This window comes from Typha latifolia, chromosome 7 (assembly GCF_019914945.1).
Source record: "Typha latifolia isolate L0001 chromosome 7, TyphaL0001v2, whole genome shotgun sequence".
NCBI lineage: Eukaryota > Viridiplantae > Streptophyta > Magnoliopsida > Poales > Typhaceae > Typha > Typha latifolia.
Window position 1 is genome coordinate 3215932 of NC_133092.1, and position 26338 is coordinate 3242269.

General features: G+C 38.3%; 6 protein-coding genes across 7 annotated transcripts; 3 read left to right on the forward strand and 3 right to left on the reverse strand.

The window, feature by feature from the left end:
- Positions 1–2732: 2732 nt before the first annotated feature.
- LOC140792157 (UDP-glycosyltransferase 91C1-like) lies at positions 2733–4136 on the forward strand. The gene has a single exon (XM_073142997.1). It carries the CDS (start codon positions 2733–2735, stop codon positions 4134–4136), a length of 1404 nt encoding a protein of 467 aa, XP_072999098.1.
- A 991-nt stretch (positions 4137–5127) lies between these two features.
- LOC140792158 (UDP-glycosyltransferase 91C1-like) lies at positions 5128–6534 on the forward strand. Its single transcript, XM_073142998.1, has one exon. The coding sequence runs from the start codon at positions 5128–5130 to the stop codon at positions 6532–6534; it is 1407 nt and encodes a 468-aa protein (XP_072999099.1).
- A 211-nt stretch (positions 6535–6745) lies between these two features.
- Positions 6746–8342, reverse strand: LOC140793063 (protein LEAD-SENSITIVE 1-like). The gene is made up of 3 exons (XM_073144414.1): positions 8155–8342; positions 7934–8007; positions 6746–7804 (listed from the first exon to the last, which is right to left on the reverse strand). Exons 1-3 carry the CDS (start codon positions 8172–8174, stop codon positions 7116–7118), a joined length of 783 nt encoding a protein of 260 aa, XP_073000515.1. The 5' UTR covers positions 8175–8342; the 3' UTR covers positions 6746–7115.
- Positions 8343–9501: 1159 nt separating this feature from the next.
- Positions 9502–13335, reverse strand: LOC140792312 (histone deacetylase 8). The gene is made up of 4 exons (XM_073143232.1): positions 12861–13335; positions 11511–12091; positions 10357–10663; positions 9502–9745 (listed from the first exon to the last, which is right to left on the reverse strand). Exons 1-3 carry the CDS (start codon positions 13291–13293, stop codon positions 10361–10363), a joined length of 1317 nt encoding a protein of 438 aa, XP_072999333.1. The 5' UTR covers positions 13294–13335; the 3' UTR covers positions 9502–9745; positions 10357–10360.
- A 944-nt stretch (positions 13336–14279) lies between these two features.
- LOC140792159 (aluminum-activated malate transporter 1-like) lies at positions 14280–15081 on the reverse strand. The gene is made up of 3 exons (XM_073142999.1): positions 14968–15081; positions 14736–14882; positions 14280–14618 (listed from the first exon to the last, which is right to left on the reverse strand). The coding sequence occupies exons 1-3, from the start codon at positions 15079–15081 to the stop codon at positions 14280–14282; spliced, it is 600 nt and encodes a 199-aa protein (XP_072999100.1).
- Positions 15082–19934: 4853 nt separating this feature from the next.
- On the forward strand, positions 19935–26117 carry LOC140792311 (transcription factor LHW-like). 2 transcript variants are annotated; one of them, XM_073143230.1, is made up of 10 exons: positions 19935–20417; positions 20810–21022; positions 21103–21172; positions 21622–21663; positions 21799–21858; positions 22151–24052; positions 24163–24264; positions 24899–25039; positions 25127–25252; positions 25537–26117. In XM_073143230.1, exons 1-10 carry the CDS (start codon positions 20320–20322, stop codon positions 25696–25698), a joined length of 2916 nt encoding a protein of 971 aa, XP_072999331.1. In that variant the 5' UTR covers positions 19935–20319; the 3' UTR covers positions 25699–26117. The 2 variants fall into 2 exon arrangements, with proteins under 2 accessions (XP_072999331.1, XP_072999332.1); XM_073143231.1 differs by having other exon boundaries at positions 19957–20217.
- Positions 26118–26338: the final 221 nt, after the last annotated feature.

Consider the following 26338-nt stretch of genomic DNA (forward strand, 5'->3'; position numbering starts at 1 on the left):
AGATATACTAAAAGGACTAATATGCCCCTTTTCACGGGTTGAAACTGGTATCAAGAAATCGGTACCAGATGAGTTTACAGCTCATTAGATCATAATTATAATTTATTCTCGGGCATTGAAGTATTTACCTTATAATATAATATACCTCATTTGAATATATGAACATCCAATACATTTTTTCCATCAATCTTAAAATTATGGGTAAAACATTAATATTTACTCAAATAAATAATTATCAACATCATATTGGTATTACAGTAAGTTATATTTTTCTCGTTTTGATGAAAAAGTTAATTATTTCACGTTAGCTTAGACCACATGAAATAAAGTGATACTAATAAAATTTTAAATTTTAGCATAATTATATGGGGTTAGTTTAAAGCATCCGCAGTTTACTCTCTTGACATAAAAAATAAAATAAAATTATATGATCCCTATCCTCGTGCTACTGATTGTCAATAATGAGTACTTATTGGCCCGGATCATATGGATCTAGCAGATGATCCCAAGCTAAAAAATGTGCAGTTAATTCCCTAACAGCTAGAAGTTTTTCATATAGATTATGGACACCACTCAGGTTTAACTCTTGTTTTATTCCGACGCAGTAGAAAGGGACTCAGTGTGCGATTTGGGTAAGGAAGGTTTTCTACAATGGATTAGTTTGGTTCATTCTATGGGCAGCCAAACAAGCGAGCCAAGAGAAGCGAATCTCGCCGTGTACTGATGGATTTAAAAACAGCGGGGATTCCTGGATCTTGCTAGATGATATTTTTCTAATTAAAATATTAAATAATAGTTAAAAAGAGCACTTACCAACATATATTTTTTTTAATGTGAAAAAATTATTTATCGGACAAGAGTAAAAAAATCACATATATCTTTTTCCGGATTAAACTAAACACTATAATAATTAGCGATTATAAAATACTTACATACCATCTATTAATATTCATAATCATCTCTAAAGTGATTTGCTTGAATTCTACTCAATACACTGTTTTTCGTGCTTGATATTTAATCTTAGTGACCCTTAAGGTTAAAAATCATTGTCTTTTCAACCCTTGAGGCAATAAGCTTATAAAAAGTCATAATTTAGAGAACTCGTACTGAAAAATATAAATTTTTTGTGCTCCATTTAAATAAATTAAATCTCGTTCAAACGCTTAAGTGTTTCAGTGTATCCCATCTGAATGCACTTTCCACGTTGAAAATATTTTACTTTCTAAAAAATTATGTAAGAACGTCTTTCCCACGTTAAAAATATATTGCTTTTTAGAAATTTTTATTTGAATGTTTTTTCCATGTTAGAATTATGTTGCTCTCTGAAAAATTCTGATCAATTGGATTTATCTTATCCGAATAAAATCAAAACTTGTTCGAATATATTTTAATAAGAATTTTTATAGCACTATTCTTCAAACTAAAACAACTTTAATTTTAATTATCAAATATGAAAAGATTGTGCTACTAATCTTCAGACTAAATCTAAAAAATTCACACCACCTGAGAGTGTTGCTTTCTCACAAATTTATACATCACAAAAACTAACAAAAACCTCGCAGCTAGGGCCGTCAAAATAATCGAGCCGGCTCAAGCTCGGCTCGAGTTTGGCTTAATAATGCTCGATCAAGCTCGGGTCAAAAATATGACGAGCCGAGCTTGATCATTAAAGCTAGGCTTGAAATTAAATTCAAGCCAAGCTTGATTCCAAGCCGGCTCAAATATATATATATATATATATAATATGAGTAATATCAAACTAATATGAACCATCAAATCAAAACCCTTTTATTAATTCATAATTTCAGCCATTATTTTCTGACATAATTATCTTTATTGTTTGTAATTTATATTTTGATTGCTTGTAGTTTTTTGACACAATTATCTTTGTTACTTATAATTTATTTTTTGGTTCATTGTAGTTTTTTAACTCATTTATTTTTGTTGCTTATAATTTATATTTTAGTAATATTTATATCTTTATAGTTGAATTAGGTTTTATTTCAAGCTTGATTCAAGCCTAAATTAATTCAAGCTTGCTCAAGCTCGAAAATGTTTTAAAATTGATAAGGCTTGAATTTGCTAATTGAGCAGCTCACTTAACTCGAAATTGACTCGGATTGAAATTATTTTAATTCAAGCTTGATCACAAAGGTATGCTCAAATTAATTTTAATCCAAGCTTGATTAGAGTCAGGCTCAATCAAGCTCGTTTACACTCCTACTCGCAGCTATTCAACACTGATAGCTTGGATATTTCAAGCGCAAACCATTGATCAGAACAGGGGAAGTCACTTTCCAAGACCGCTGAAAGTGTGAACCATTGACCAAAATAGAGTCACTCTCGATGACACAGAACGCAGCCCACGGTTTCATTAATGCTCGGCTTCGAAGTTCAAAGTGACCAAATAATCAGTAATCAGGATAGATTCAAATGACGGCTCTAAGAGTCAAGATGATGTGTTTAATATTTAGTCAGAGCACGCCAGGGGCTAATTTTTCATATCCTTGAAACTTTGCACTAACGGGTAATATTACACCACCAATCAAGATAATTCAATAATTGCCTGGGATATCTCGCGGAAATCCTCTGTTATTCCTCTCTGGAAAGTTGAGTCAGGTCTACCTCACTCTTTCGTCTCTTCTCCTGTCTTACTGAAACTTATAAAAAGGAGTCGATAGATATCTATCTACTTCCACATCCCCTTCCCCATTTCAGTCCTACATCTCCACATGGATACAGACAATCTTCACATCGTTGTGTTCCCATGGCTTGCCTTCGGCCACCTTTTAGCATTCACGGAGCTCTCCAAACGCCTAGCGCAGCATGGACATCGAGTCTCCTTCATTTCCACTACTAAGAACATCGCAAGAGTATTCCCCAAGATCCCTTCACACCTATCACACCTCATCAATCTAGTAGAATTCCGCTTGCCAAACGTCGAACACCTACCGGACGATGTAGAGGCGTCGGTCGACCTCCCGTCTGACGATCTTCGACCGTATCTCCGCAGAGCCTACGATGGTCTCGATCATCAATTACGCCTCTTCCTGCAAAGAGCATCGCCGGCGAGGCCCGACTGGATAATTGTAGACTACGCCGCGCACTGGGTTCCTGCGATCGCCTCAGAATTCGACGTGCCGTGCGCATACTTCAGCGCGTTCAACGCTGCTGCCCTCGGCTTCATGGGTCCTCCTCAATCGTTGATGGGTATAAGCAATACAAGGACTACTCCAGAGCAGTTCACTGAAGTGCCTGAGTGGGTAAACTTTCTGACCACCGTCGCCTACCGGGGCTACGAGGCCCGGGAGATGTTCGAGCCAGGTGCTCTACCAGACGCCTCCGGTGTGTCGGAAGCCTATCGCTTCGGCAAGACCATACAAGATTGCCAGATCGTCGCCGTCCGCAGCTGCAGTGAATTCGAACAAGAGTGGTTCAACCTACTAGAACAGATCTATCGGAAGCCGGTGATCCCGGTCGGATTTTTACCTCCTCTGCAGCGGGAAACAAGATTTTTAGAAGAATGGAAGAGCACCCTGAACTGGCTGGAGAAGCAAACACAAAGGTCCGTAGTGTTTGCTGCGTTTGGAAGCGAGGCAAAGCTAACGAGTGCACTAGTGCGTGAGATAGCACTTGGCTTGGAGTCATCTGGATTGCCATTCATTTGGGCGCTGAGAGACTCGTCCGGATTGCCAAAGGAGTTCAAGAAAAGGGTTGAGGGGACAGGAGGAGTACTTACGGGTTGGGTGCCTCAGAGCCAGATCTTAGCACACCCAGCAATTGGTGGGTTCTTGACCCATGCGGGTTGGGGCTCGATTGTAGAAGGACTTGGTTTAGGGTTGAAGCTAGTGCTGCTGCCTCTGATGTTCGATCAAGGACTGAATGCGAGGCACATGGTGGAGAAGAGGATTAGTATGGAGGTGCCAAGAGACGAGGAGGATGGATCGTTTACTGGGGATGGCATAGCGAAGACTCTGAGGTTGGTCATGGAAGATGAAGGTGAAGCTTTCAGAACAAAGGTTGAGGAATACAGAGAGATGTTCGGAAACGAAGAGTTGAATGATCGATGTGTGAGAGATTTTGTCAACTACTTGTCGGACCACAAAAGGAACTCGGATTCATCCAAAATGGGTTAGGTTTGTTTATATTAGTTATGCTCTACTCTTTTGTCAACTATTCCAAACGAAAGGTCAGCAAGCCTTTTTGTGTATTGTTCAATTGTTATAATTGGCACTGCCTTTTGTGCTGCTGTTGCTTTCAACTTCATAAATACGATATGATTCTATTAAGCTTTGAAACTAAGTTTTGAACTCGATTAATTATTTTTAAATTTTAATTTTAATTTTTTGAAGAGTAAATTTAATTAGACATAAAAAAAATAAAAAATATTTAGTTACTGAACTATTTCAAAAAGAATTCTTAAACTCAAAGCAAACACTTTAAGATTGTCTTGAACATTAAATAGCAAAGAAAGAGTAATTATAATTGTAACTCCGTTGATAATACCGAGTGGGCAAATGATTCAGTCGCCTGGTAACTAAGACGGAAGGATACGAAAGAACTGCAATGTCGAACTCCACGAAGAGATTAACACCAAGTGTTACTAAGTTAAAAAAACTAATTACAAGAAGCGATATATTACAAAATTTAACCAACGATATTATAATCTATACATTTATTACTGTCATAGTTTTTAGTAATTGATTTATATTTTGAATTCATAATTTTTTATTCGATTTGAGATTCTTTTAAGTAAATATCTCTTGTGTTTGAGATTGATCATTTATTTCCTTATATTCCATATTATTTTTATATTATAAACATCTGAGTATATAATAAATCATCTGCGTTTATTATATTATTTTTTTAAATGACATTAGATATACACATAAGGAGTGACTTTTTTAAAAATAATATTTCATATTCTTGGAACTTTGCACTACGGATAAGATTACACCAATCAAGACGATTCAATTGGCGGAGCCACCTCCTGGAAATCCTCTATTTCATTCCCCACACAAGTTGCGTCAGGTCTTTCGACTCTTAATAAAAGGGACTTGATAGATAGATAGATGAATCGATAGACTTCCACACTTCCACTTCGCCATTTCAATCCTAGATCTCCGCATGGACACTGGCAATCTCCACATCGTTGTGTTCCCATGGCTTGCCTTTGGCCACCTTTTACCATTCACGGAGCTCTCCAAACGCCTAGCTCGATGTGGCCATCGAGTCTCCTTCATTTCCACTCCTAAGAACATTGCAAGAGTATTCCCCAAGCTCCCCTCACAACTATCAGACCTCGTCAATCTAGTGGAATTCCGGTTGCCAATCGTCGAACACCTACCGGAGGACGTAGAGGCGACGATAGACCTCCCGTCCGACGATCTCCGACCGTATCTCCGCAGAGCCTACGACAGTCTCGATCACCAACTACGCCTCTTCCTGAAAAGAGCGTTGCCGGCGAAGCCCGACTGGATAATAGTAGACTACGCCGCGCATTGGGTTCCTGCGATTGCGGAAGAATTTGACGTGCCGTGCGCATATTTCAGTGTATTCAACGCTGCTGTCCTGGGCTTCATCGGCCCTCCAGCATCGTTGATGGGTGTAAGCAATTCACGGACTACTCCAGAGCAATTCGCGGAAGTGCCGGAGTGGGTAAACTTTCCGACCACCGTCGCCTACCGGGGCTACGAGGCCCAGGAGATCTTTGAGCAGGAGGCTCTACGGGACGGCTCCGGTGTGTCGGAAACCTATCGCTTCGGCAAGACCATAAAAGATTGCCAGATCGTCGCCGTCCGCAGCTGCAGTGAATTCGAACAAGAGTGGTTCAACCTACTAGAACAGATCTATCGGAAGCCGGTGATCCCGGTCGGACTTTTACCACCTCTGCAGCGCGAAACAAGCTTCGAAGAAGAATGGAAGAGCACCATGAACTGGCTGGAGAAGCAAACACAAAGGTCCGTTGTGTTTGCTGCGTTTGGAACTGAGGCAAAACTAACGAGTGCACAAACGCGTGAAATAGCAATTGGGTTGGAGTCATGCGGATTGCCATTCATTTGGGCACTGAGAGACTCATCCGGATTGCCAAAGGAGTTAAAGAAAAGGGTAGAAGGGAGAGGAGAGGTGCTTACGGGTTGGGTGCCTCAGAGCCAGATCTTAGCACACCCAGCAATTGGTGGGTTCTTGACCCATGCGGGTTGGAGCTCGATTATAGAAGGACTTGGTCTAGGGTTGAAGCTTGTGCTGCTGCCCCTGGTGTTTGATCAAGGGCTGAATGCGAGGCACATGGTGGAGAAGAGGATTAGTATGGAGGTGCCAAGAGACGAGGAGGATGGATCGTTTAATGGGGATGGGATAGCGAAAACTCTGAGGTTGGTCATGGTAGATGAAGAAGGTGAAGCTTTTAGAACCAAGGTTGAAGAATGCAGAGAGGTGTTCGGAAACGAAGAGTTGAATGATCAATGTGTGAGAGATTTTCTCAAGTACTTGTCAGACCACAAACGGAAATCGGATTCATCCAAAATGGGTTAGGTTTGTTTATCTTATTATGCCCTACTCTTTTGTCAACTATTCCAAATCAAAGGACAGGTGTGCTGAAACAGTCTGGAATTTGGATGGCTTTTTTGTATCGTTGAATTGTTATAATTGACATTGCCTCTTGTACTGCTGTTACTTTAACTTCATATAATAATATTCTATACATCCATGGCACAAAGAAAGACAAACAAGCAAAGCAAACCACTAATAAAAATATAGACCATATTTAGAGGCAACACTTCAAGATTGCCTTGAACACCAAAGTACCATGAAAGGCTAATTATGATAGCCAAACCTTCAATATTCACTAGGAAGTGGAATTGAAACAAGCATCTCTAACAGAAAAGAAGACTATACCAAGATGCACAATTAACCTTGCAATGGACTGCCATGTCACGATTAATTCCTTCAGGCAAGTTGCATCGTAGCAGTATAAATACATATCGAACGGTTCACAGAGTCTTACCGATAAATATACAGAGCGTATCAGGAATGATGTACCAGTGAATGTTATGGATAAGAATCACTCAGAATGAGCAACCAATACCCACTGTAACTTCAACTCTCTTCCATCCCTAGCATTGTGCAGGCAAAGCCAACTGACTTCCACTGTCGGCGGCCTGAAGCCTCCCTGTTGCAAGCCCAGCAGCCAGATCATCTACTTCCACTTTCACCACGTCTCTCCGGTTGCCAATGTCAGCAACGTAACGGCTGGCACAGTAAACTCCTACCGCTGTTGCAGCCATTCCATACACATTCGCCGTAACAAGGCGAAACGGCGTCGACAAAACAGCAGCCAGAGGCCCTCCTATGATCGATATTGCCTGTCCGCTTTGCCCGACGACTCCTTGCTCTGCAACAAGAAGCCCCGTCTTGCAATATATCGCGAAATCTTCGCAATTGTTCTTGAACACATTATAACATCTAAAGCCATTGCTGAGTAAACGATGGGCCCGCTGCACTACAATTTCATCTGGGTCAGAGATTGCAAGGGTGCACGTTCCACCTCGAGCCTTGGCGAGGAAAAGGGCGGGGCTGACGCCGTACTCAAAGCGGTAGAGGACGCCACCGGCAAGGAAGCAGTTGAGGCAAGAGGAGACCACTCCATGAGACTCGTTGATCTGGGTGATGCAATTAGGGCATGGAATTCCGCTTCGATTAGGGCCAGAGCTCAGGAGGATAAAATCAAGCGCAGTCCCAGTTCCAACCTCTTGGCCTCGACCTCTAGTAAAATGGATGACCTTACCATCACCCATGTATATCCCTGTTGGGATGAATTGTTACATTTGCAAGCTATCGGATTCTGATATGATCCCAATGTTACTTGAAATAAATAGCGAAAAATCCCAAACTATAAAACAATCGAACAGATCATAAAAGCCCCAAAAATTACCATGATGGGCGTAGACATACGCAGTCCTCCACGAGTAGATGTGATCCCCCGCCTTCAAGCTCTCCTTCTTAATCCTATATATCGAATTATAATCCAACTCTCAAATTTTAACTCCAAAAACAAGTAATAGTCCAAGATACAGGCACGAACCGAAAACGGAAATAAGTAAATATCATTCGAATTATAATCAAATGTGCAAGGAATTAACTGAGAAGGCAAACCTGTTAGAAAGAAGCCCCATCGCTCTCTGATCTCGATCGCGGTGACGGTGGAGCGGAGGAGGAGGAGGAATAAAGAGAAAGGGAGGGATGGAAATAGATAAAGATTGCCGACTTCTAATCTATTTACGGAATCGGTTTCCGAGTGGCGACGTGTGAATCTGTGATGCCTTCGCATATTATGGTGACGTAGGCGTCTGATATATCGGAGGGCTTTCTAATACTAATAGGAAAAATAATTGCAAAACTTTTTGTTCTAATGAAAGTCTCTAGACATATTAATTTCATTACTGCTTTTGAAACTGATACACAGTAAAAGGGGAGATCAGGTGCTGCTAACAACTATAATACCACAAAGAAGTACACCGCAGCAAGCTCAAAGGATATATATACGAATAACAGGACACACAGCCTTCATACAGTAATGCACGCCTACAAACTCAGACACACATAATCTTAAATAGTAAGGTCTTATTTGTTTTAAGTTTAGGATCTCTTTTTAAGATTTAGGGACTTTTAAACTAGTTCAATAATTAAATTTTTTTTTATTATTTTTATAAGTTTACTTTTTAAAAAATTTAAAACTAAAAAATAAGAGTAACTAATGGAGTTCGAATCTTAAACTCAAATCAAACGAAGCCTAAGAGGAAGTAAGCAACTGAGAAAAAAAAGTAAACTATGTAAATTAAAATAAATAACAAGCTGAGGCAAGTTGAGAATGAGAAGTAATAAAAAGTTCAAGTGGGCACAAAAATCTCCACTTGACTGGGAATAACAAATCATCACCTTAACCCTCAAACCCCCTATGTCTAACCTTTCAAAACCAAGAAGAAATGGGGCTTGAGTACATATTGAGATGGGGAACCCACTCATCATCAACTGCACGCCATGCCGAAGAGAGAGTTAGCAGGTAAAAGAAGAAAAATCTAAACGAAAAGAAAGGGAGACGACAGAGAAAAGAGAGAAAGAAGTTAGCGGCACTCCGTGATGCTCTCCACTGGGGTTTATTACAACAAAGTTATGTGCATTATTTACGAACTTTTCTTATTTTCTATAAAATTTATTGTTGAGACTGTTCCTATTTTCTCAACAAAAAAAAGAGAGTCAGTTTTTATTCTCATTGGTGTCATATTAGATGTCCGTAACAGCTAATTAACTACTGATGAATCTATCCTTGTAGGAGGAACTAATATCCAGAGGCACGTCGCATTTGCATCCGTCCTATCGCGGCTCTTTTCCAGTGGAACTGACGTGTTATCGGATCACACAAGGAAAAGAACTCTTTTTTAGGCTAAAAGTTATCCAGGGCGAAATAGATGGGCTGGACAATTATTTTACCTTGGGAAGATATAATATCCAACGAATTTTCATATACAAATCCAGTATTACGTGACACCAAATAAATAGTGCAAACCATGACAGCCTTTACAATATACAACCATCAAAATTCAAATTTTCTGTATCTAGATAACTAGAAATGCATGTATTCCTGTGTAGGTCTTTAATCAATTGGAATAAAATCAACAAGTGCTTTGATAACAGAAAAGCTTCGCCCTCCACACCAGAAGCATTACACGATAAATCGAAGAATTTCCTGCACAGCGAACAAACAGAAGTAAGACATCGGTTTCTTGGAAGACCTTGGAAAATACAGCACTCTATAGGATTCATTAAGTTTCCCTGCCAAGAAAATACAATTATATTCTTTAGATACTAAGGTGAAGTAAATGATTAGATAAAAGAAGGCACGGTGCTTTGATTGGTAGTGCTGAATATAGATACGCAATGTCTTAGATTGCATCAGAAGAGTCATTCTTGAAATAAAAATAGTTCATGCAAATAATGAGATGTTTCGTTTTCCTAAGTTAGTCGGTCATGTAGATCCTCAAGCAACACCTTTGTTTCAGGGTGGGGCCGCCTCCATCTGCTAATTCGGCCATTTTCGAACCTTTCTCTCCCACCCTTCCATAAAGGACTTCCAAATTCTCCTTATTATTCAAGGCCCAATGCTCTACGTAATTATATTAATAGGATATAATCTGCTCCATAAAAAGGTGACTAATGCTTCCAAAGATGCATGGGACGATGTGATCAATTTAATCTACAGGACTGAAACTACTTAACGTTTTAAGAAAGTTATATGCAGGGGAAATATATTCTGCAGTCAAGTAAACAAACTAGTAAGAACATGGGAGAAGTATATACCTATCTAAAGTTCTTTCAAGAAAGGAATAGATTCTTTCCAGTACTGCTTGATGGCATTGGCAACTTTGACCGTGTAAGCCTCATCCTCAGGATAGTAAGCAATGGGGTCCTCTAGTAGTGGAGCCGGAAGATTTAGAACACCTTCTAGTGTTGCATGGAGACAGTATGCCGAGTATGTTATGTGATACCCACCTTCCTGCACGATAAGAAGACGACCATTGGCATGCTTATCAGCCATTCTCCGTACTACTTTTCCAATCTCCCTGTACCCTTGCATGGTCAAGCACTGTCTTCCATTTGGGTCAAACTGAAGAGAGGTAAACACCATTAGCAACATGATAGAAATACAAGATCCTTCCTCAAGCTAATATGCATTTGACATATTTTAGCTGAAAAGATATGATATCACATGTACACTAGCTTATAATTACTCATATTATCATAGATGGTTGGTATTCACATTTAAGTGCAATACAAGCACAAATATTGCTCTTTTAATTAAAAAGGTCTCTACTGGAAAAAGTAGAAATAAAAGCATGCTTTTCCTAGGATTCAGGAAAAGAATTCCTTTACTAGATTGCAGGATACTGAGAGATGGAGGCATCTACTAAGCCTGGACATGGATGATACTAACAATTTCCAAATTCTGGAAATGCTACGTCCAAAAAGGCTAAGCAGTTGAACTGCTAGCCAGCTCCGAATTTGACCTTGTTTCTCAGTTTAAGTCCTAAAATCCAACCTGATTATGTTGGTATAGGATTCAAATCTAGGATCTGATGATGATACAGCAGATGAACCAAATCCTGACTAGATCTAACTGCCTTAGGTTGGGTTTGAATTGCAACAGTAGTACCTAATTGTTATCAAATTCAGATATGTCAAATGCAACAAAGAATCTTGTGTCCTAAGAAAATAACTTTTCTCTAGTAATATGCAAATTTTATAGTGATTTATTACTGTTTTAAGTTTAGATTTATATTGCTAAGACAACAAAGCATCATAAATACATAAAAAATATTCTTTTAAAATGCAAATTTCTTCTGTTACTTATTTTTGAGTATTTCTAGATGTAAAACGGAACAAAACAGCTTCATGTCAAACATCTGTATGAAAAAAAACACAAAAAAAGGCAGAACGAAAAGGTTTCAACTCACCGAACTAGAATCCTGCCCAGCAACCAAAACAATAAGTGCAGGTTGAAATTTTTCTACAGCAGGAACAACCAATTCATTCATTGCGTATACATAACCCTCATCCCCACTTCCACTGGGTAAAGGTATATTCAAGTTGTAGCCAAACCCATTGCCTTCACCGACTTCATTGATTGTACCACTTTGAGGATGTGACTGACCCCAAGAACCATGGTTCATGTGAAGGGAGATAGTCAGTACATTGTCCGAGCAATAAAATCCTTCTGCTGTGCCATTTCCATAGTGGACATCGATGTCAATTACGACAACTTTTCTGCAACCGGAATCAAGTGCAAGCTGTACTGCGAGGCCTGCATTGTTCAGAAAGCAGTAGCCATCAGCTCGACTAGGCTGTGCATGATGACCAGGTGGACGGACTAATGCATACGCGAGATTCCCATGTCCATCTAATATATGCTTCATCGCAGACAATGTGGTTCCTGCTGACAAAAGGGCAGCACCCCAAGAGCCAGGATTCAGAAAAGTGCCAGCACACAATTGCTTGCTTCCACCTGCATTAGCTTGCACAAGTTCCTCTATGTACTCTGTAATCGATACATGAGAAGAACCAAACTAAGTTCAGAAGAACAGAGATATTACAATTTACATATAGAGACATGAACCTGTCACAGTATCAGCCTATCGAGTGACCAGAATGAATTCAATTCTTGTACGCAGATAACTTTGAAATGCCTACAGTAGTTAGTAATTGAGTAAATGAACATCTTATATCTAAAAATAAAATTTGATCGGCAATCTCTTCCTCAGCAAGAAAGAAAACAATAGAAACATGATTTTCATCCTGCTAACACCAGAATTCTGCTTTCACATTCAAATTTAAATAACATCTGACAGCTATACCACTTTTTTTTACTGTAATTTGGTGAGAAAATTGATAACTATTTGCTAGTGGTTGTTTAAAATTGTAGTTATTTCCACATATGCGATATCTACAAATACAGCCAACCAAACGGGCCTTAAGTCATTTGGATGTGTATAATGGACATCTGAAGAGGAGTAAATTATTTTCATATTCTCTATGGAATTCAAATACATTTATCTGTATGACAATTATCATTTGTATCACATCCCATAAATATCTCATCAAAAGAAGAACCTAACATCGATAAATATCACTTTTAATATATCAGCAAAAGAACAGCCAGTGAGTTTATTCTACATAGTAATGAGCACAAACGCATTAGTGGAAGGTGCTTCTAGATAAAGTTGACATAGATTTTATCAAACCCAAATATTGATTTCTTAATATTTCGAAAAGATAAACCAAAATCCCAACTAGAAATGGGTAGTTACCGCGAGTGTGGAAGGAGAGGAGCTCGGCGACGTTAGCGGGTCGACCGGAATGCCAGGAGACGAAGGGGGAGATGGGTCCTTTGCGGAGGATGGAGGCGATGTTTCGGATCCGATCCGCGTTCTCCGGATGGTTATCGAGCACTTCCAGGAACCCCGGGTCCGATCCGCTGTCGAAGACTCCGACGCCCGCGTCGTGGTCGAGCACGCCCTGATGCCAGAACACGTCGATGACATCGCGAGGTGGAGGAGGAGGAAGCGGAGGGGGAGAAGACGATACCGGATCCATGGAGATTGGAGACGGTCGGGACTTCGGAATAGTCGTAGTTGGAATTTTTGTTGCTCTTGTGATTAACCCGGTCAAGTCAACCAATATTGACTTGGACGAGATCCCAATTGGACTGGATTCGGGTCTAAAGTTTTTTTTTTTCCTCATTGATAAAGTCCCGTACTAGACAAGTTCGTAATAAAAATTTTACTAAATATTAATTCTAATATATTTGGGGAAAAGAACCTGTGACTATAGTCATAAGCTGATAAGAATACTGAGTTACAATAGAAACTTAATTCTAATCTAAAGTGTTGAACAGTCAAAGAAAAAGGACTGAAAAAAATCTAATCTACGTAGTCATTACCGGTTAGATTCAGAATCTAACAAAAACCTATGTTTATAGGTTGCTGGTATATTTTGTCGAGGTAAATGTTAAGTATCAAATTTTAATCCGTAATGGATGCATGAGAAGACTTTAAATGAGTTTAGAATTGTATAATTAGGTTCAATTTGTAAATAATTTATCTGTCTAACCGTAATATCACACCTTATTTTTCATATTCATTAGTTCATTTAAGTTTGATTTATGTATGACATATCAACTCATTTATAACTTGATAACACATTCGTGTTGTGATAATTTATTTACGATCCGATAACTTATTTATCATTTGAGCAATCAGTGAACAAACTTATTTATAATTTATATAGTTTATATAAATCATAATAACAACATGTATAATATAGTAAGGTCTAACTCATTTAATTTCTTTATCAATATTCATTGTCTGAGTTGTGTTTTCTACCACATTACATCTGATGCAGCAAATTAATTTTAAAGAGACGCTTATGCAACGCAGATATATAGATATTAATGGAAAGAGAGTTGGCCAAAAATTTCACGTTGAATATTTTAAGGAACAAAGATAAAAGTAGCAACAATGCAAAGAATTAGCTCCCAAATAGATACTTGGCATTCAATTATTTGGTATCTTTGCTTGGTTTACAGAGACAGTAAACAAGTTCCTTGTTGATAAGAAACACTAAATGCACATGAAACATACCAAATCATTGGGCAACAACAACCTCGTAGCTTTTACTGACCATCCATAGCAATAGCAACATGAGGAGCTTCGACATCAACGACTGGGCTAACCGTTGCTCTCTGAGACACTCTTGAACTGGGCTAATACTGCAAGCTCTTCAACAGAAGCCATGATTTGCTTTACGCATTCAACTATCTCGACAAGAAGAGAAATAACAGTGGCTTCATGCACAACTCTTGATAGAAAACAAGTATCTAAAAGAGACGTCTTTAGTTGCTCAGAAGCCAAGGTGGCCACAGCCATGTGTCCATAGTTAGCAGTAGAACGTGTAGTCATTGATAGAATTGATGATGCCAGTCCTCTTAATACCTTGCTGGATGCTATGCAAAGCTCCATGCATGGTGAATGATCGGATCTGCATCTCAGTTCGAGTTCCGTTGGAATCTGCGGTGTCAGAATTTAAAAGACTAAAATTGTTGGAGGTTCTCGACTTCGAATTCTAGCTATCAAATCTATCTGTCGTATAAAACCCTTCGCCTATATAATTCAAATCTAATTCACCTGAGAATTGGCCTTGGTGACGAAAACATGAAGGACCTCCATAGAATAGTCACATTGACGAGACAAAGCTCCTATCTTGGTGTACTGCTTCCATGGATGAGCAAACTTAAATCGACCACGACCCGGTTCCCATCTTGCATTATTTACCTACGTACGTACAATTAATATTTGTCACCAGAAATAGTAATTAATATAAATTAATTATTAGAAGGTCATGCATGGAGGTACTTACAAGAGAGTCTTCAATGGCTTTTGAGTTGAGAACAGTCTTGTAGCCTTCAAAGGATTTGTTATTGCCATCAGAAGTCTCAGTTTCTACCTTGTCCCCAAAGTACTCGATTGCCATCCCTACGAATTAAATAAATTTTTTTTCTTCTTATCATCTCAGGGGAACAAATAAGTTGTAATAAGGGGCTTATCATTGAAATTAGTCACAAAAAATAATGTCAACTAGGTCCACCTTATATTCTCTTCCTGATTAAACCAAGCAGGAAAAAGAAAAGAGATCAACACAAAGAAGTCATCAAGTTCGATCATCAAATGTCATTCAATTGTCCTCAGTCGTGTCTATTTCATTATATATATCAGGAAGAATTAACTTTTTATCTAGTATAATTAGCATTCAGACTTACTATCCATAAAATAAAATAAAAGAATAAAAGAAAATTTTATACCATAAGAGTTACTCATAATTGGTCAATAAAATGATGCCCTATCCCAAATCAATTATTAGAAATATTTTAAATAACACTCTATATAATTATATTATTTTAATCAACACTTGATGATTTTGTAATCAATCTCCTTTTCTCCAATAATTTTTATATAGCATTCTACTATTTTGATTAACTGCCGCTAATCTCTCTATTAGTTAAATTACTAAAACATCGTTTAAAAATTTCTAAGATTAAGCCATACCCTACCCTAGCTTACCTATTAAATAAAAAAACCTCTTCTTTACATCTAATTATTCTACCTTATTCTATAAAAAGAACCGAATATTTGTGTCATATGAAAAATATGGGGAAAATAGGGGCAGATTATAGAATTCTAAAAGACAATGTGTTGGTAAAAATAATGTAGGGTTTTATTTTAAAATTTCCCTTAATTATTTTGTGTCAACTAAACCCCACATCAATTAACTTTTGTTTTTCCCTAACACATGGAGGTGAACGTACAGACACGAGGTGTGCCAAATGCACTTTACACCTAATTAAAAAACTTTGTCAAATTAGGATGGCTGGGTTGTGCTTCGCGTTTCAATTAATTATTCGTGATCATAATAACGTAGGTTAACAGTGGTTTCCTGATTACTATTATATTGACGATTAATTTCCTCTCTCTTTTTTTAATATATATATATTCGTTTGACCTCAAGATTGACCTATCTAAAGTAAATATTAACCATTCTACTTCTTTCTTTATTACTGTCAACCAAATGCATAATATGTGCTTACCACCTAATTATCAGGAGCGTAGTCTGGATTAATTTTTAGAGAGGGTCAAGTGAGATTAAAGGCGAGAATTTACAAAGAAATTAGATTAGAAATTATAAAAACGAAGGAAAATGAAATGTAATGGGAGTGAGGTCGGAGGATTTCTATTTTCACCGTGGACTGACTAGCTCAAGATGAAAATCAAACTAGCAAGAGAACTTCCAAGTTAAAGATTTTATTGCTATATTCACTTTAAAATTTTTCACTAGACGATAAAGATAAAGAAACTCTAACGACTTACCAAGAGAACGAGAGGATTGAGCGTCCCTCAAATTGGCTCAGAAATTATAACTCGAATGAATATTGGAAAAAGGCTCCATGGAATATTTTGTGATCAGGTTAGATTTCCACATTAGACTAGTTATTGTATGTATTATTATTTGTTTTCTATTTTCGTTATTATATGTATTGCTAATAATGTTTCACGTGCAGTACTGGTGCAACCGAGAAAAAGAAATGAAAAGGATGTGACAACGTTCGCCCACGAGAATGGGTTAACTCATCTCCTAGCTCTTAGTCATCAGTAAAATGGGACAAAAAATAATCCAGTGGGATCGTACGTACGAACACTAATAAAATACCATGCATTGCTTCGCTAAACCCACGCAGCCTAATTTGGAATTTCTATGGCTTTGAATAAAGAGCTATAGTTATGGAGTTCCAAGTTTGGCTTTGGTATATATCCATTTCGAGGGGTTGAGAACTTGAGATATTTATCCCCTAGCTTGTCCTTCTTATACCATCCTCATCCTTATCTTACTCTTTTCTAAAACCATTTTCCGAAGAGGATAACCCTCTCTCTCTCTCTCTCTCTCTCTCTCTCTCTCTCTCTCTCTCTCTCTCCAATAATCTTAGTGAAAGTAATTTAGTTTCTAAAAATCCATAAACGTAATTCGATAGGCTAATTAATCAACTTTGCTTTCGCTAGATCAATAAGAAAATGACATGGCATATCATCATCATCATCAAATAAACGGACTTTTGTGTCACATAGGGAGAATATAATATCTTTACTTAACAACATACAAGGTCAAGATTCTCACACAATTTATATTTGTCTTCTATTGATGAGAGGGCAAATATATGGTTGGTGTGAACTGAGGTATATAGTTGAAGTGGCAAAGATCTCTCACTCTATCTCTCTCCCCTTATATCACATCATGAGGCATGATGGGCAGCCCACTCCCAAGTCCATCCACCATTATTAGATTCAAGGGAGTGGTATGGTCCTATGGGTGATGGACACATATATGCCTTCCTCTTCCATTACATCCATTCGTTGTTATCCATAGTGAACTAAGCTACAGTTTTCTTCTTCTCCTTCTCTTTTTGCTATCTGTTGCATAAAAATGTACACTATTCTTGGGCCCCAAAAACACTTGATAAACCGTGTTACTTCGGATGGCCACCATTAAAAGAAGCCTATCTACTCCATGGCATAAAAACTGCCAGGCCTGAGAATATTCATTAAAGTATGGGCTTTTCCCCTTGGAAAATGTGGGTTAATTACTTCATCTTTAACATTATAAGATGCAAACAATTGCAAATTAGAATGCTAATTCTCTTGTTATATATATATATAGAGAGAGAGAGAGAGAGAGAGAGAGAGAGACTTTTTCTAAGAGATTAATAAGTACTCCTTCGGTTGGTGCAGAAGCCTTTATTAATTATAAATAACACTCAAACGAGGCGTAATACTATTGAAAGGACCAGCAAGCAAGTTATTGTGATAGATAACTATTAAATACTAATTTGAAGAGCCAATTTAAAGGTTTAAGGAGCTTAAAAAAAAGGTTATGAAACAAATTAAAAGCAACACAACCTTCGACAAAAGAAACTGCAGAACTACACCACCCATTTTGGTAACTCCAAAAAACAATAATAATAATAATAATAATATAAAAAGAATAGCCTTCGGCACTGTCAGCTTTACCTATAAACGAGCTAAAAAATTCTAACCCCTCCATTAAAAGAACAGCTTGAAAGTTGAATAAACTACTAAAAAGCTGACTTTTACCCAAATACAGTGGCTCCCTCGTAAATATACCCGCAAACAGTGTCACAACTCAGAAGCGCACATCACTTTCTTACCTTTTACTCCTCAGAGGCAGAAGACGACAAAAATAGTGGTAGAAAAGTAGATATCGCAAATCTGGTGGTTGATTTGAGCAATGTGAGTGCTCGGATACTCTTTCGACTTTCGACTTTCGACTTTCGACTTTCGACTTTCGACTTTCGACTTTCGACCTTCGACCTTCGACTGTCGCTCGCTCGTTTCGGAGGAAATTTTCAAATAGCACCTTATATTTTTATTTTTTTCCTATGTTCGCCACTTCAACCCCTGATTGTTATATTTTGTAAGACCAGCCTTTTCTTTTCATAAAATATATATCTTCTTTTAACTTTATGGTGCTGTAGCCTATAGGGTGGAAATTTTTGACGAGATTGATCATGAATATGAAGGAGGGGGGAAATTAATATAATGAGATTCAAATAATATGCGATTCGATCCATCTAAGCTAATTATTAAATGGATAATATTCGTATTTATTATCTTGACCAGTTTAATTTATTTATAATTGACTCGCTAATTTTTTATGACATAATAATTTTATGTATTACTTAATATTCTAATTATAACTTGCATAACTCGTTTATCAATAAATAATCTGGTTATAAGAAATTTGTTTATAACACAAATAACCTCGTTTATATTCGAAATTTGAATAACATATGATGTCCGATAATTTATTATGAGATGTGTAACTTGTTTAATAAATATATTCTATTATGTTTAAAAATTTTAACTCGCTTAATAAATAGGTCGTAATTATGTTTAGACTTTGAAACATGTCATGTTTCTGTTGACATTATTCTAACTTGATTCAAACCCGACTAACCTAGTCTGATTGCTTCTCGTATATAAGGGGCGGCAATCGAGTTGTGTTAAGCAAGTTTAGGTCATGTCAAATTCACTTTAAGCTTGATCTTGTGGTGTCAACAAAGCGAGAATATGCTCGATCTTGCCAAGGGTGGTGTTAACAAAACAAAATTAGGCTTGATCTTGTGGTTGGTGAAGGGAACACTGGTCTCGATGGGGAAGAGGGGTTCGTCATCGTTGAAGAGGAGATCCGGTGAGTGCAACAATAGGCGAGGAGGAATGGGAGTGGGATGTGGTTGGATGAGGAAGAATAGCGTGAGAGATTGAGAGGCATATATATATATGTGTGTGTGTGCGTGCGCGGCGCGCGCTGGGTTAGCACGTTAGAGTCGAGACCTAACTCGACTCGTATAAATAAACGAGTCAAACAAGTTAAAATAAGTCAGTGATATAAATTTGAGCACACAATTCGATTATTCAATGAGTTAGATAGATTAATTTAAATCTAATTAGATTAATTAAAAATATAATTATCGTGATGAGTTATCAGGCTGAGTCAAAATTATGCCACATCTGCTCCTATATCCATTTGCTATCTATCAAGTTTAATATACCAATTATACCAATATATTAATTATATATATTCGAGAGCTCTAAATATGCGTGGCTCAGATCTAAACGGCTACACCGAAGTGAGAGTCATTCGACCCTTTTTGGAAAACTGAGGGTCGCTTTTCTAAATTGCGTATATGCAGAGGTGAGCGACAAATAGAATAAAAGACAGGGGGTTATTTGGAATCTGCCACTCTTCTATTTTAATTTGGCCCTCGTTGGAGGGAGTGATGATGGCGCCTGGCGGTCCTCTATGGGAAGAGCGATCGCAGCTGGGCGTAGATTGTCCCAATAAAGGACCTCCTCCTTCCTGATAAAAATCCTCTCTAGAAAAAATAAATCAGTCTCCTCCTTTTTCCCTTCTCTCTCTCTCCCAGGGTTTCGTCGATGGGTCACTCGAGGGCCGCGGTGGAAAGAGCGGTGCCGGCGAGCAAGCGGGGCGGAGGGCTGAGGACGCAGCAAGCGGGAAGGGCGTCTTGCCGTGGGAGCTAGGGTTGTGCTTCTCTCTCTCTCTCTCTAGAAGTCTAAGAAAAACAATCTTTTACTGCTAGATTAGGGTATCGTCGAGGTTTAGAGGTAGAAGACGAGTGGATCGATGGGTTCGCCGCTTAGGGAAGCGTTGAGCCAGCTCTGCGTAGAGATCGGATGGTCGTATGGTGTCTTCTGGAAGGCGATTCGTAGCGGGAATCGAGTGTAAGCTCAAAATTTGAAATTTTCTCGATTTGAATTTTTGTTGAAATTTTTTATTTGGATGTTGGAGGAAAGGGGGGGCTGGGATTTTTATGGGAGGATTCTTGTTTGATCCTTTCTTCTCTTTAATTAAACTGTTAGTAGTTCGGGTACCATAAGGAATCTGCCTTTATTCATTGTAATTTTCCGGAAACAGTACTCGATTTGTAGTGATAGTTACGCTTTGTTTGTTTCCACGCCATTAATGACATTAATTGCTTTGTTGCTTTCCTCTTATTGGTAAAATTAGCTTTCCTTTTTTACATTTTATCCATTTATGGAACTTATTTCTGGGCAAATTAGATGTGGATCAAAGGTTATAGGTTGGCACCTAATTTGGCTGGCAAACTTGGCAGGCAATTAGTATGGGGAGATGGACATTGTGAAAGAATGTCTGCTGATCCAGTCATCTCTGGGTTTGAGGCTATGGATTTGCTTCTCAAGGAAAAGATTGCTCTTTGCAGTTCTCGTGAAGGTCATGTTGGTGAGCTTGGATGCCGAGCGGAGGATAGAGTGACTACACTGGTTAACAACTTAATGGTACCTCAAGTCCATGTTGTGGGAGATGGGTATGCCTTATTCGGCTCTTATGTCTACTTATCTAGTCATAGTATTTCTTGTTAAAACAGCTATCAATTTTACTATGCAGGATAATTGGACGAGCTGCTCTAATGGGGAACCATCAGTGGATTCTTCATGACCATGGATCTGTAACCAAGGTATGCTATTATGGTTTTGTCATCTCTTTATGTTTGTTGATGGAAATTTCTACTTCTTTCCATTAGAGAGAATGGTAGGTTGAGATAGATCTTAATTATTGGAGAGGTCTATTATAAAATGGGAAATGTAGTTGTTCTACACTTCTACTTCACATATTATCCTCTCTACTCTTATTTCATCATAAATTTCAAATTTCTTGTGCATTATCATAGTTTTATTTGTATCATCAGGTGCGCTAATTTACCAGGTAATCTTAGTATGACATTTATCTGTCAATGTTAAATATCTCTGACGCGTCCAACTGATTTTTCTTTTTTGGTTAATAATTTTCACTGACTCTGACAACCTACCTTTTTTTGCTTTTACTGCTGGATGCCTGTGATAACTTGTGCATCTGTGCATTTTACTTTGGTAGCTGAATTGTTCAGCTTGTTTTTCCGTTATGTAGGAATTGGCTGAGATGAACCAGCAGTTTTGGGCGGGCATACAGGTCAGACAGTTTTGCCATATTCGCTATATCAAAAAGAACCTTCTAGTTTTAGTTGTGTCTTCTCTTCAGCATTCTTATCCTAGTCTGAAGTATATTTGTTGCTGCTGCTGTTGTTGTTGTCATTTTTTATAACAGACGATTGCAATCATTCCTGTGCTTCCACATGGTGTTGTACAGCTTGGTTCCACCAAGATGGTAAGTTCTGCATGTCACCAATATGAAGTCTTGAGAATTAAAGCTACATCTTCTATTCGAATGTACTGCCAACGCTATTCATTAAATATTTAAGCTCTGCTATTTGAAGTCCTATACCATGTATTTTATGTTAAATATTGTGCTAATCTGCATCAGATGAAGTTCTTTAGATGCTATAAATAATATTTGACATATGAAGATTTATGTTCCACTGGTTTTGTTGGTTGGTTCTACACTTATACTGGACTCATATATACACAGAAATAAAAGTTCTCTTGATGACTACGTGCAGGTTATGGAGGATATCAGGTTTATAAACCACGTAAAGTGTCTGTTTGAACAGTTATGTTGTGAGGTGGGTGTTCCTTTTCGTGGTACAGTTCTGAGAGATTTGAGTCAGAAGGTCTCAGTACAGAATTCACTTGGAGTGCCTAATATAGTTTCCCAAACAAGAAATATGACTACTGAAATAAACAGGTCCATGTCTTTAACAAGTGATGGATATAATAAGCACTTGGAATCTCCAAATTCATCATCTGCAAGCCAACTATCTTGTCTTGCTGTCACACAGTCATATGGCAGAATTGCCTTAGATGTGCCACTAATCCAACAAACTAGCTCAAGCTCTCCTATTCTTTTGAGTGGATTCGCTCAACAGATGATCCATCCGCATCATAGGCCTAATTTTCTAAATAATGAGTTGGAAGGTGAACATTTGAGATCTCAAATAAGGATCTGCAATCCAGAGATGAGCTCAACCATTGGTGAACTACCACATGATTCAAGCTCTACTCTTACCTCAGATTTATGTCACAGTAGATCTATGTTAGTGAAAAAGCATCTCTTACCTTTGTCTGGCAATGGAAAACAAGATTCTGCTAAACACAATGGATTTATCCTAGATGACACTACAACTGTCCAGCTGGGATCTGATGGGCACAGATTTCCTAGTTCTCTCAAAGATTCTAATGTTCTTTCTCTTTTGGACAGAAGTAAGTTGACAACCAATGCAAATGATTTTGGAGGTTGCCATTCACATCCAGGCGACAAAATGGAAATTCTCAATAGTCAATGTACTGTTTCCAATAGTGCAAGTATGCCTCATACACTGAACAGAATAGATGGATCAATAAATAGTAATGCAATTTCAGTAGATTATTTTCCAAACAATGCCACCTCTGTGAACAAAAAGTTTCAGACCATGTCCATTGCAGAAAACCTGAAACAAGATAACGATTTGTTTCAAGCTTTAGGTGTCCCATTCACTGAACCTGATCAGCAAAGCTTGTTTTTCCAATCACTACGTGGTGCTTTGCAGACTAGCTGCTCAAATAATACAAATACTATTCAGCAAAATAGTTCTCATCATGCTGTCTTTGCAGAGACTGGTAATTCTGCAGGAAATAAGAGCAATACTGAAGTTAGTGATTCATATAGGCTCTTACATGTTGATGAATGGAAATTGCCAGTAACTTCAGAAGCTGTGGTAGAAAATGATCTGTTTGATGCATTGGCTCTTCAAGGCAAATCCAGGAGCTTTGATGGTAGATTTGATGATGCATTTGAACATTCAAGTAAAGTAAATGCAATTGAGTTGAGTACAGACATATTTACTTGCATAACTCAGCAGGATATTGGTCAGCTTATAGGTGCGCTGTACGAAGACATTAGTTTTAGCGGGTTAATTTCAGAAAGTAAACCAGACCAACTATTGGACGCTATAGTTTCTAAGCAAACTTCAGCTGGCAAACAGAACCTGTTTGATAATATATCTTGTGATGCATCATCAACAAGGACCAGTAGTTCATTAGACAATGCTAACTTGCCTGCATATGTCTGGGAACCATCATCAAAGCAGATGGTTGGCAGATCTTTGGCTGCGGCTCCTATAACTATAAAAAGAGAAACACCTGCTTCAAGTTCTGTGAAGTCTGTATGTAGTGAGGATAAAATCGAAGGTTGCTCCCAGAAATATACAGGTAAAAGATCTGAAATCAGTCTTTGGGTTGAAAATTGTCAGAGTGTCGCATCAGATAGTATAACAGCTGGGCATAGTAAAAGGGCTGATGAAGTAGGTAAGTTAAATAGGAAGAGATCTAGACCTGGAGAAAATCCCAGACCGAGGCCCAAAGATCGGCAAATGATTCAAGACCGTGTCAAGGAACTTCGTGGGATTGTACCTAATGGGGCAAAGGTGGTCCTTGTTACTTGAACCTTAAGCTTACTTGCAAAAAAAATTCGCTTTTTTTTCTTTGGTTAAAGAGTACTAACCTTTTTCCTGTTAAATGTATATTGGAGGAACAGTGTAGCATTGATGCTTTACTGGAGAAGACCATCAAGCATATGCTTTTCCTGCAAAGTGTCACAAAACATGCAGACAAATTGAAGGAAGCTGGGGAGCCAAAGGTACATGGTGCATCCCTAGTTTTTCTTCTTCTTTTTTTGGGTCTGAATAGTGTGTTTTAATGCATGTTATAGTTAGGAAGGTCTTTGTGTTAGACCTTGTTTCTTCTACTAGAAAACCAAAAATTTGGGGAAACCCCCTGCTGCCTGCTGAGAATCACACACTGTATATTCTTTGAGCCATTGTGCAACACCGCAAATTGTTTTTGCAAATGACATAGAGACTCTAATTTGATAATACACACAAAAAGTTATATTGCACATCTTCTGTGGTCAACCAGGTTGGTGTTGGTCATTCCCCTCTTTACTGGTTTCATATAAATATATGCTTAATCTGCTGTTATATCCAAGTACAACTTTCAGTTGCAAACCTAGTATCTGCCAATTCTTTTACTGGAGCAAGTTGTTACTATGTTCCCACTAACTGAAGAGTTACACAACTATAGATTTGGAAACAGTAAATTAATTTAAAAAATTTCAGCTGACTTCTAGCTCATATTAATTTGTGTATCATATGTATGGCAATCAAAATTAATTTGATAAGTGCTGTCTGCATGGAAACATATTTTATAATAAAAAAAAATCTTGATTCGGCAAATCAATGTAGATTTGAAGTTGATGCTTCATACATGTGCAGATTATTAGTAAGGAGGGAAACCTGCTCTTGAAGGATAATTTTGAGGGTGGTGCGACATGGGCCTTCGATGTTGGTACTCAGTCGATGGCTTGTCCTATCATAGTTGAGGACCTGAACTCTCCACGTCAAATGCTTGTGGAGGTAGTGATTTGCTCTCTTCTCCTTTCGGTATGTGCATCTTAATTTTCCTCAACAGAAGTGATTCAAGATAAATTATTGTTTTCTCAGATGCTCTGTGAAGAGAGGGGCCTTTTCTTAGAAATAGCTGACCAAATTAGAGGATTGGGGTTGACGATCTTAAAGGGAGTGATGGAAGTCCGGAAAGATAAAGTCTGGGCACGATTTGTTGTGGAGGTAATCTACAACCATAAAATTTTGTTATAATGTATCACACATTCCCACTTGATTGCATATATATATATATATATATATATATATCCTCTCAGAGCACCACATTTCCTTCATCTCTTGATTATCTCATGAAGTATTCAGGAGAATGCTCATGTTTTTATTCCTTATCGAATATATGATTAGCTCTTGGGAGTTCATTGGCATATACCTCCTAGGTCTTGAAGGCTATGAATTTTCTAGCATATGGTGCCTAACATGTTCTAAATCATGAATGCTATATGCCACAGGCAAACAGGGATGTGACAAGGATGGAGATCTTTCTTTCACTGGTGCATCTTCTAGAACCAACATTTGGAAATTCTATGCTGCCAAAAGTTGTGGGTTTGTCAAGCAACACCTTCCATCCATCTTCAATTCCTGCCACTGGTTACTCTGACTGCTTGCGCTGAGGTAGTGGTAAACTTAATTTTTTCTTCTGGGATGCTGTGAGCGGGATGGGTTTTGCCTGCCGTGACCGGCGTTCCTGTGACCTGTTTTAACTTTTTGGCTGAACTTGGAAGTAGCTGCATGCCTTCGGAAGCTCTTCAGGAAAACTGAAGACTGTACATTAGTGTGTCCATCCTAATTGTGTACACTACCTGATGAACGTTTGGTGTTCTTTGGAAGCTATTTCTGGCTTCTACTGGTTTTGTGAGTTAACAGCTGTTGTTTTTTCTCGACATTTTGAGAAGTGTCCCGGTAGCAGGATGTCTTTGGCTGGCTTCCAGAATGTAGAATATGTTGGCAGGTAGTAGATTTGGGATAATAGGTAATTATGAACTTGCTGGATTTGTAATTTGATATATTGCGCAATATTGTTTTTATTTAACTCTGTAAATAACATTATGTACCAAGGCCATCCTCCATTTCCCACAAGAAATGGGCTGGCAAAGGCTGGTCTCAGCCTAAACATCGTGCCAGAGCCACTCCTGGCTTACCCATAGGTTGGGCTGGCCTCGGCCAAACTCTGAGTCCGTTTAAGGATTAGTACCTCCCGAAGTCTTGAGGCTGAGCTTTGAGAAGATCCCCAAGTCCTGTTCTGATTGGACC

Coding starts and splice junctions, on each gene's coding strand:
- LOC140792157 (XM_073142997.1), top strand. CDS start 2,733: ATGGATACAGACAATCTTCACATCGTTGTGTTCCCATGGCTTGCCTTC.
- LOC140792158 (XM_073142998.1), top strand. CDS start 5,128: ATGGACACTGGCAATCTCCACATCGTTGTGTTCCCATGGCTTGCCTTT.
- LOC140793063 (XM_073144414.1), bottom strand. CDS start 8,174: ATGGGGCTTCTTTCTAACAG. Junction 8,008..8,154: donor ATGGGGCTTCTTTCTAACAG/GTTTGCCTTCTC, acceptor TTCGATATATAG/GATTAAGAAGGAGAGCTTGA. Junction 7,805..7,933: donor GTATGTCTACGCCCATCATG/GTAATTTTTGGG, acceptor TCATCCCAACAG/GGATATACATGGGTGATGGT.
- LOC140792312 (XM_073143232.1), bottom strand. CDS start 13,293: ATGAGGAAAAAAAAAAACTTTAGACCCGAATCCAGTCCAATTGGGATC. Junction 12,092..12,860: donor CCTCTCCTTCCACACTCGCG/GTAACTACCCAT, acceptor TATCGATTACAG/AGTACATAGAGGAACTTGTG. Junction 10,664..11,510: donor CTGGGCAGGATTCTAGTTCG/GTGAGTTGAAAC, acceptor ACCTCTCTTCAG/TTTGACCCAAATGGAAGACA.
- LOC140792159 (XM_073142999.1), bottom strand. CDS start 15,081: ATGGCAATCGAGTACTTTGGGGACAAGGTAGAAACTGAGACTTCTGAT. Junction 14,883..14,967: donor AAGCCATTGAAGACTCTCTT/GTAAGTACCTCC, acceptor GTACGTACGTAG/GTAAATAATGCAAGATGGGA. Junction 14,619..14,735: donor TCACCAAGGCCAATTCTCAG/GTGAATTAGATT, acceptor CTGACACCGCAG/ATTCCAACGGAACTCGAACT.
- LOC140792311 (XM_073143230.1), top strand. CDS start 20,320: ATGGGTTCGCCGCTTAGGGAAGCGTTGAGCCAGCTCTGCGTAGAGATC. Junction 20,418..20,809: donor ATTCGTAGCGGGAATCGAGT/GTAAGCTCAAAA, acceptor CAAACTTGGCAG/GCAATTAGTATGGGGAGATG. Junction 25,253..25,536: donor GGGCACGATTTGTTGTGGAG/GTAATCTACAAC, acceptor TATATGCCACAG/GCAAACAGGGATGTGACAAG.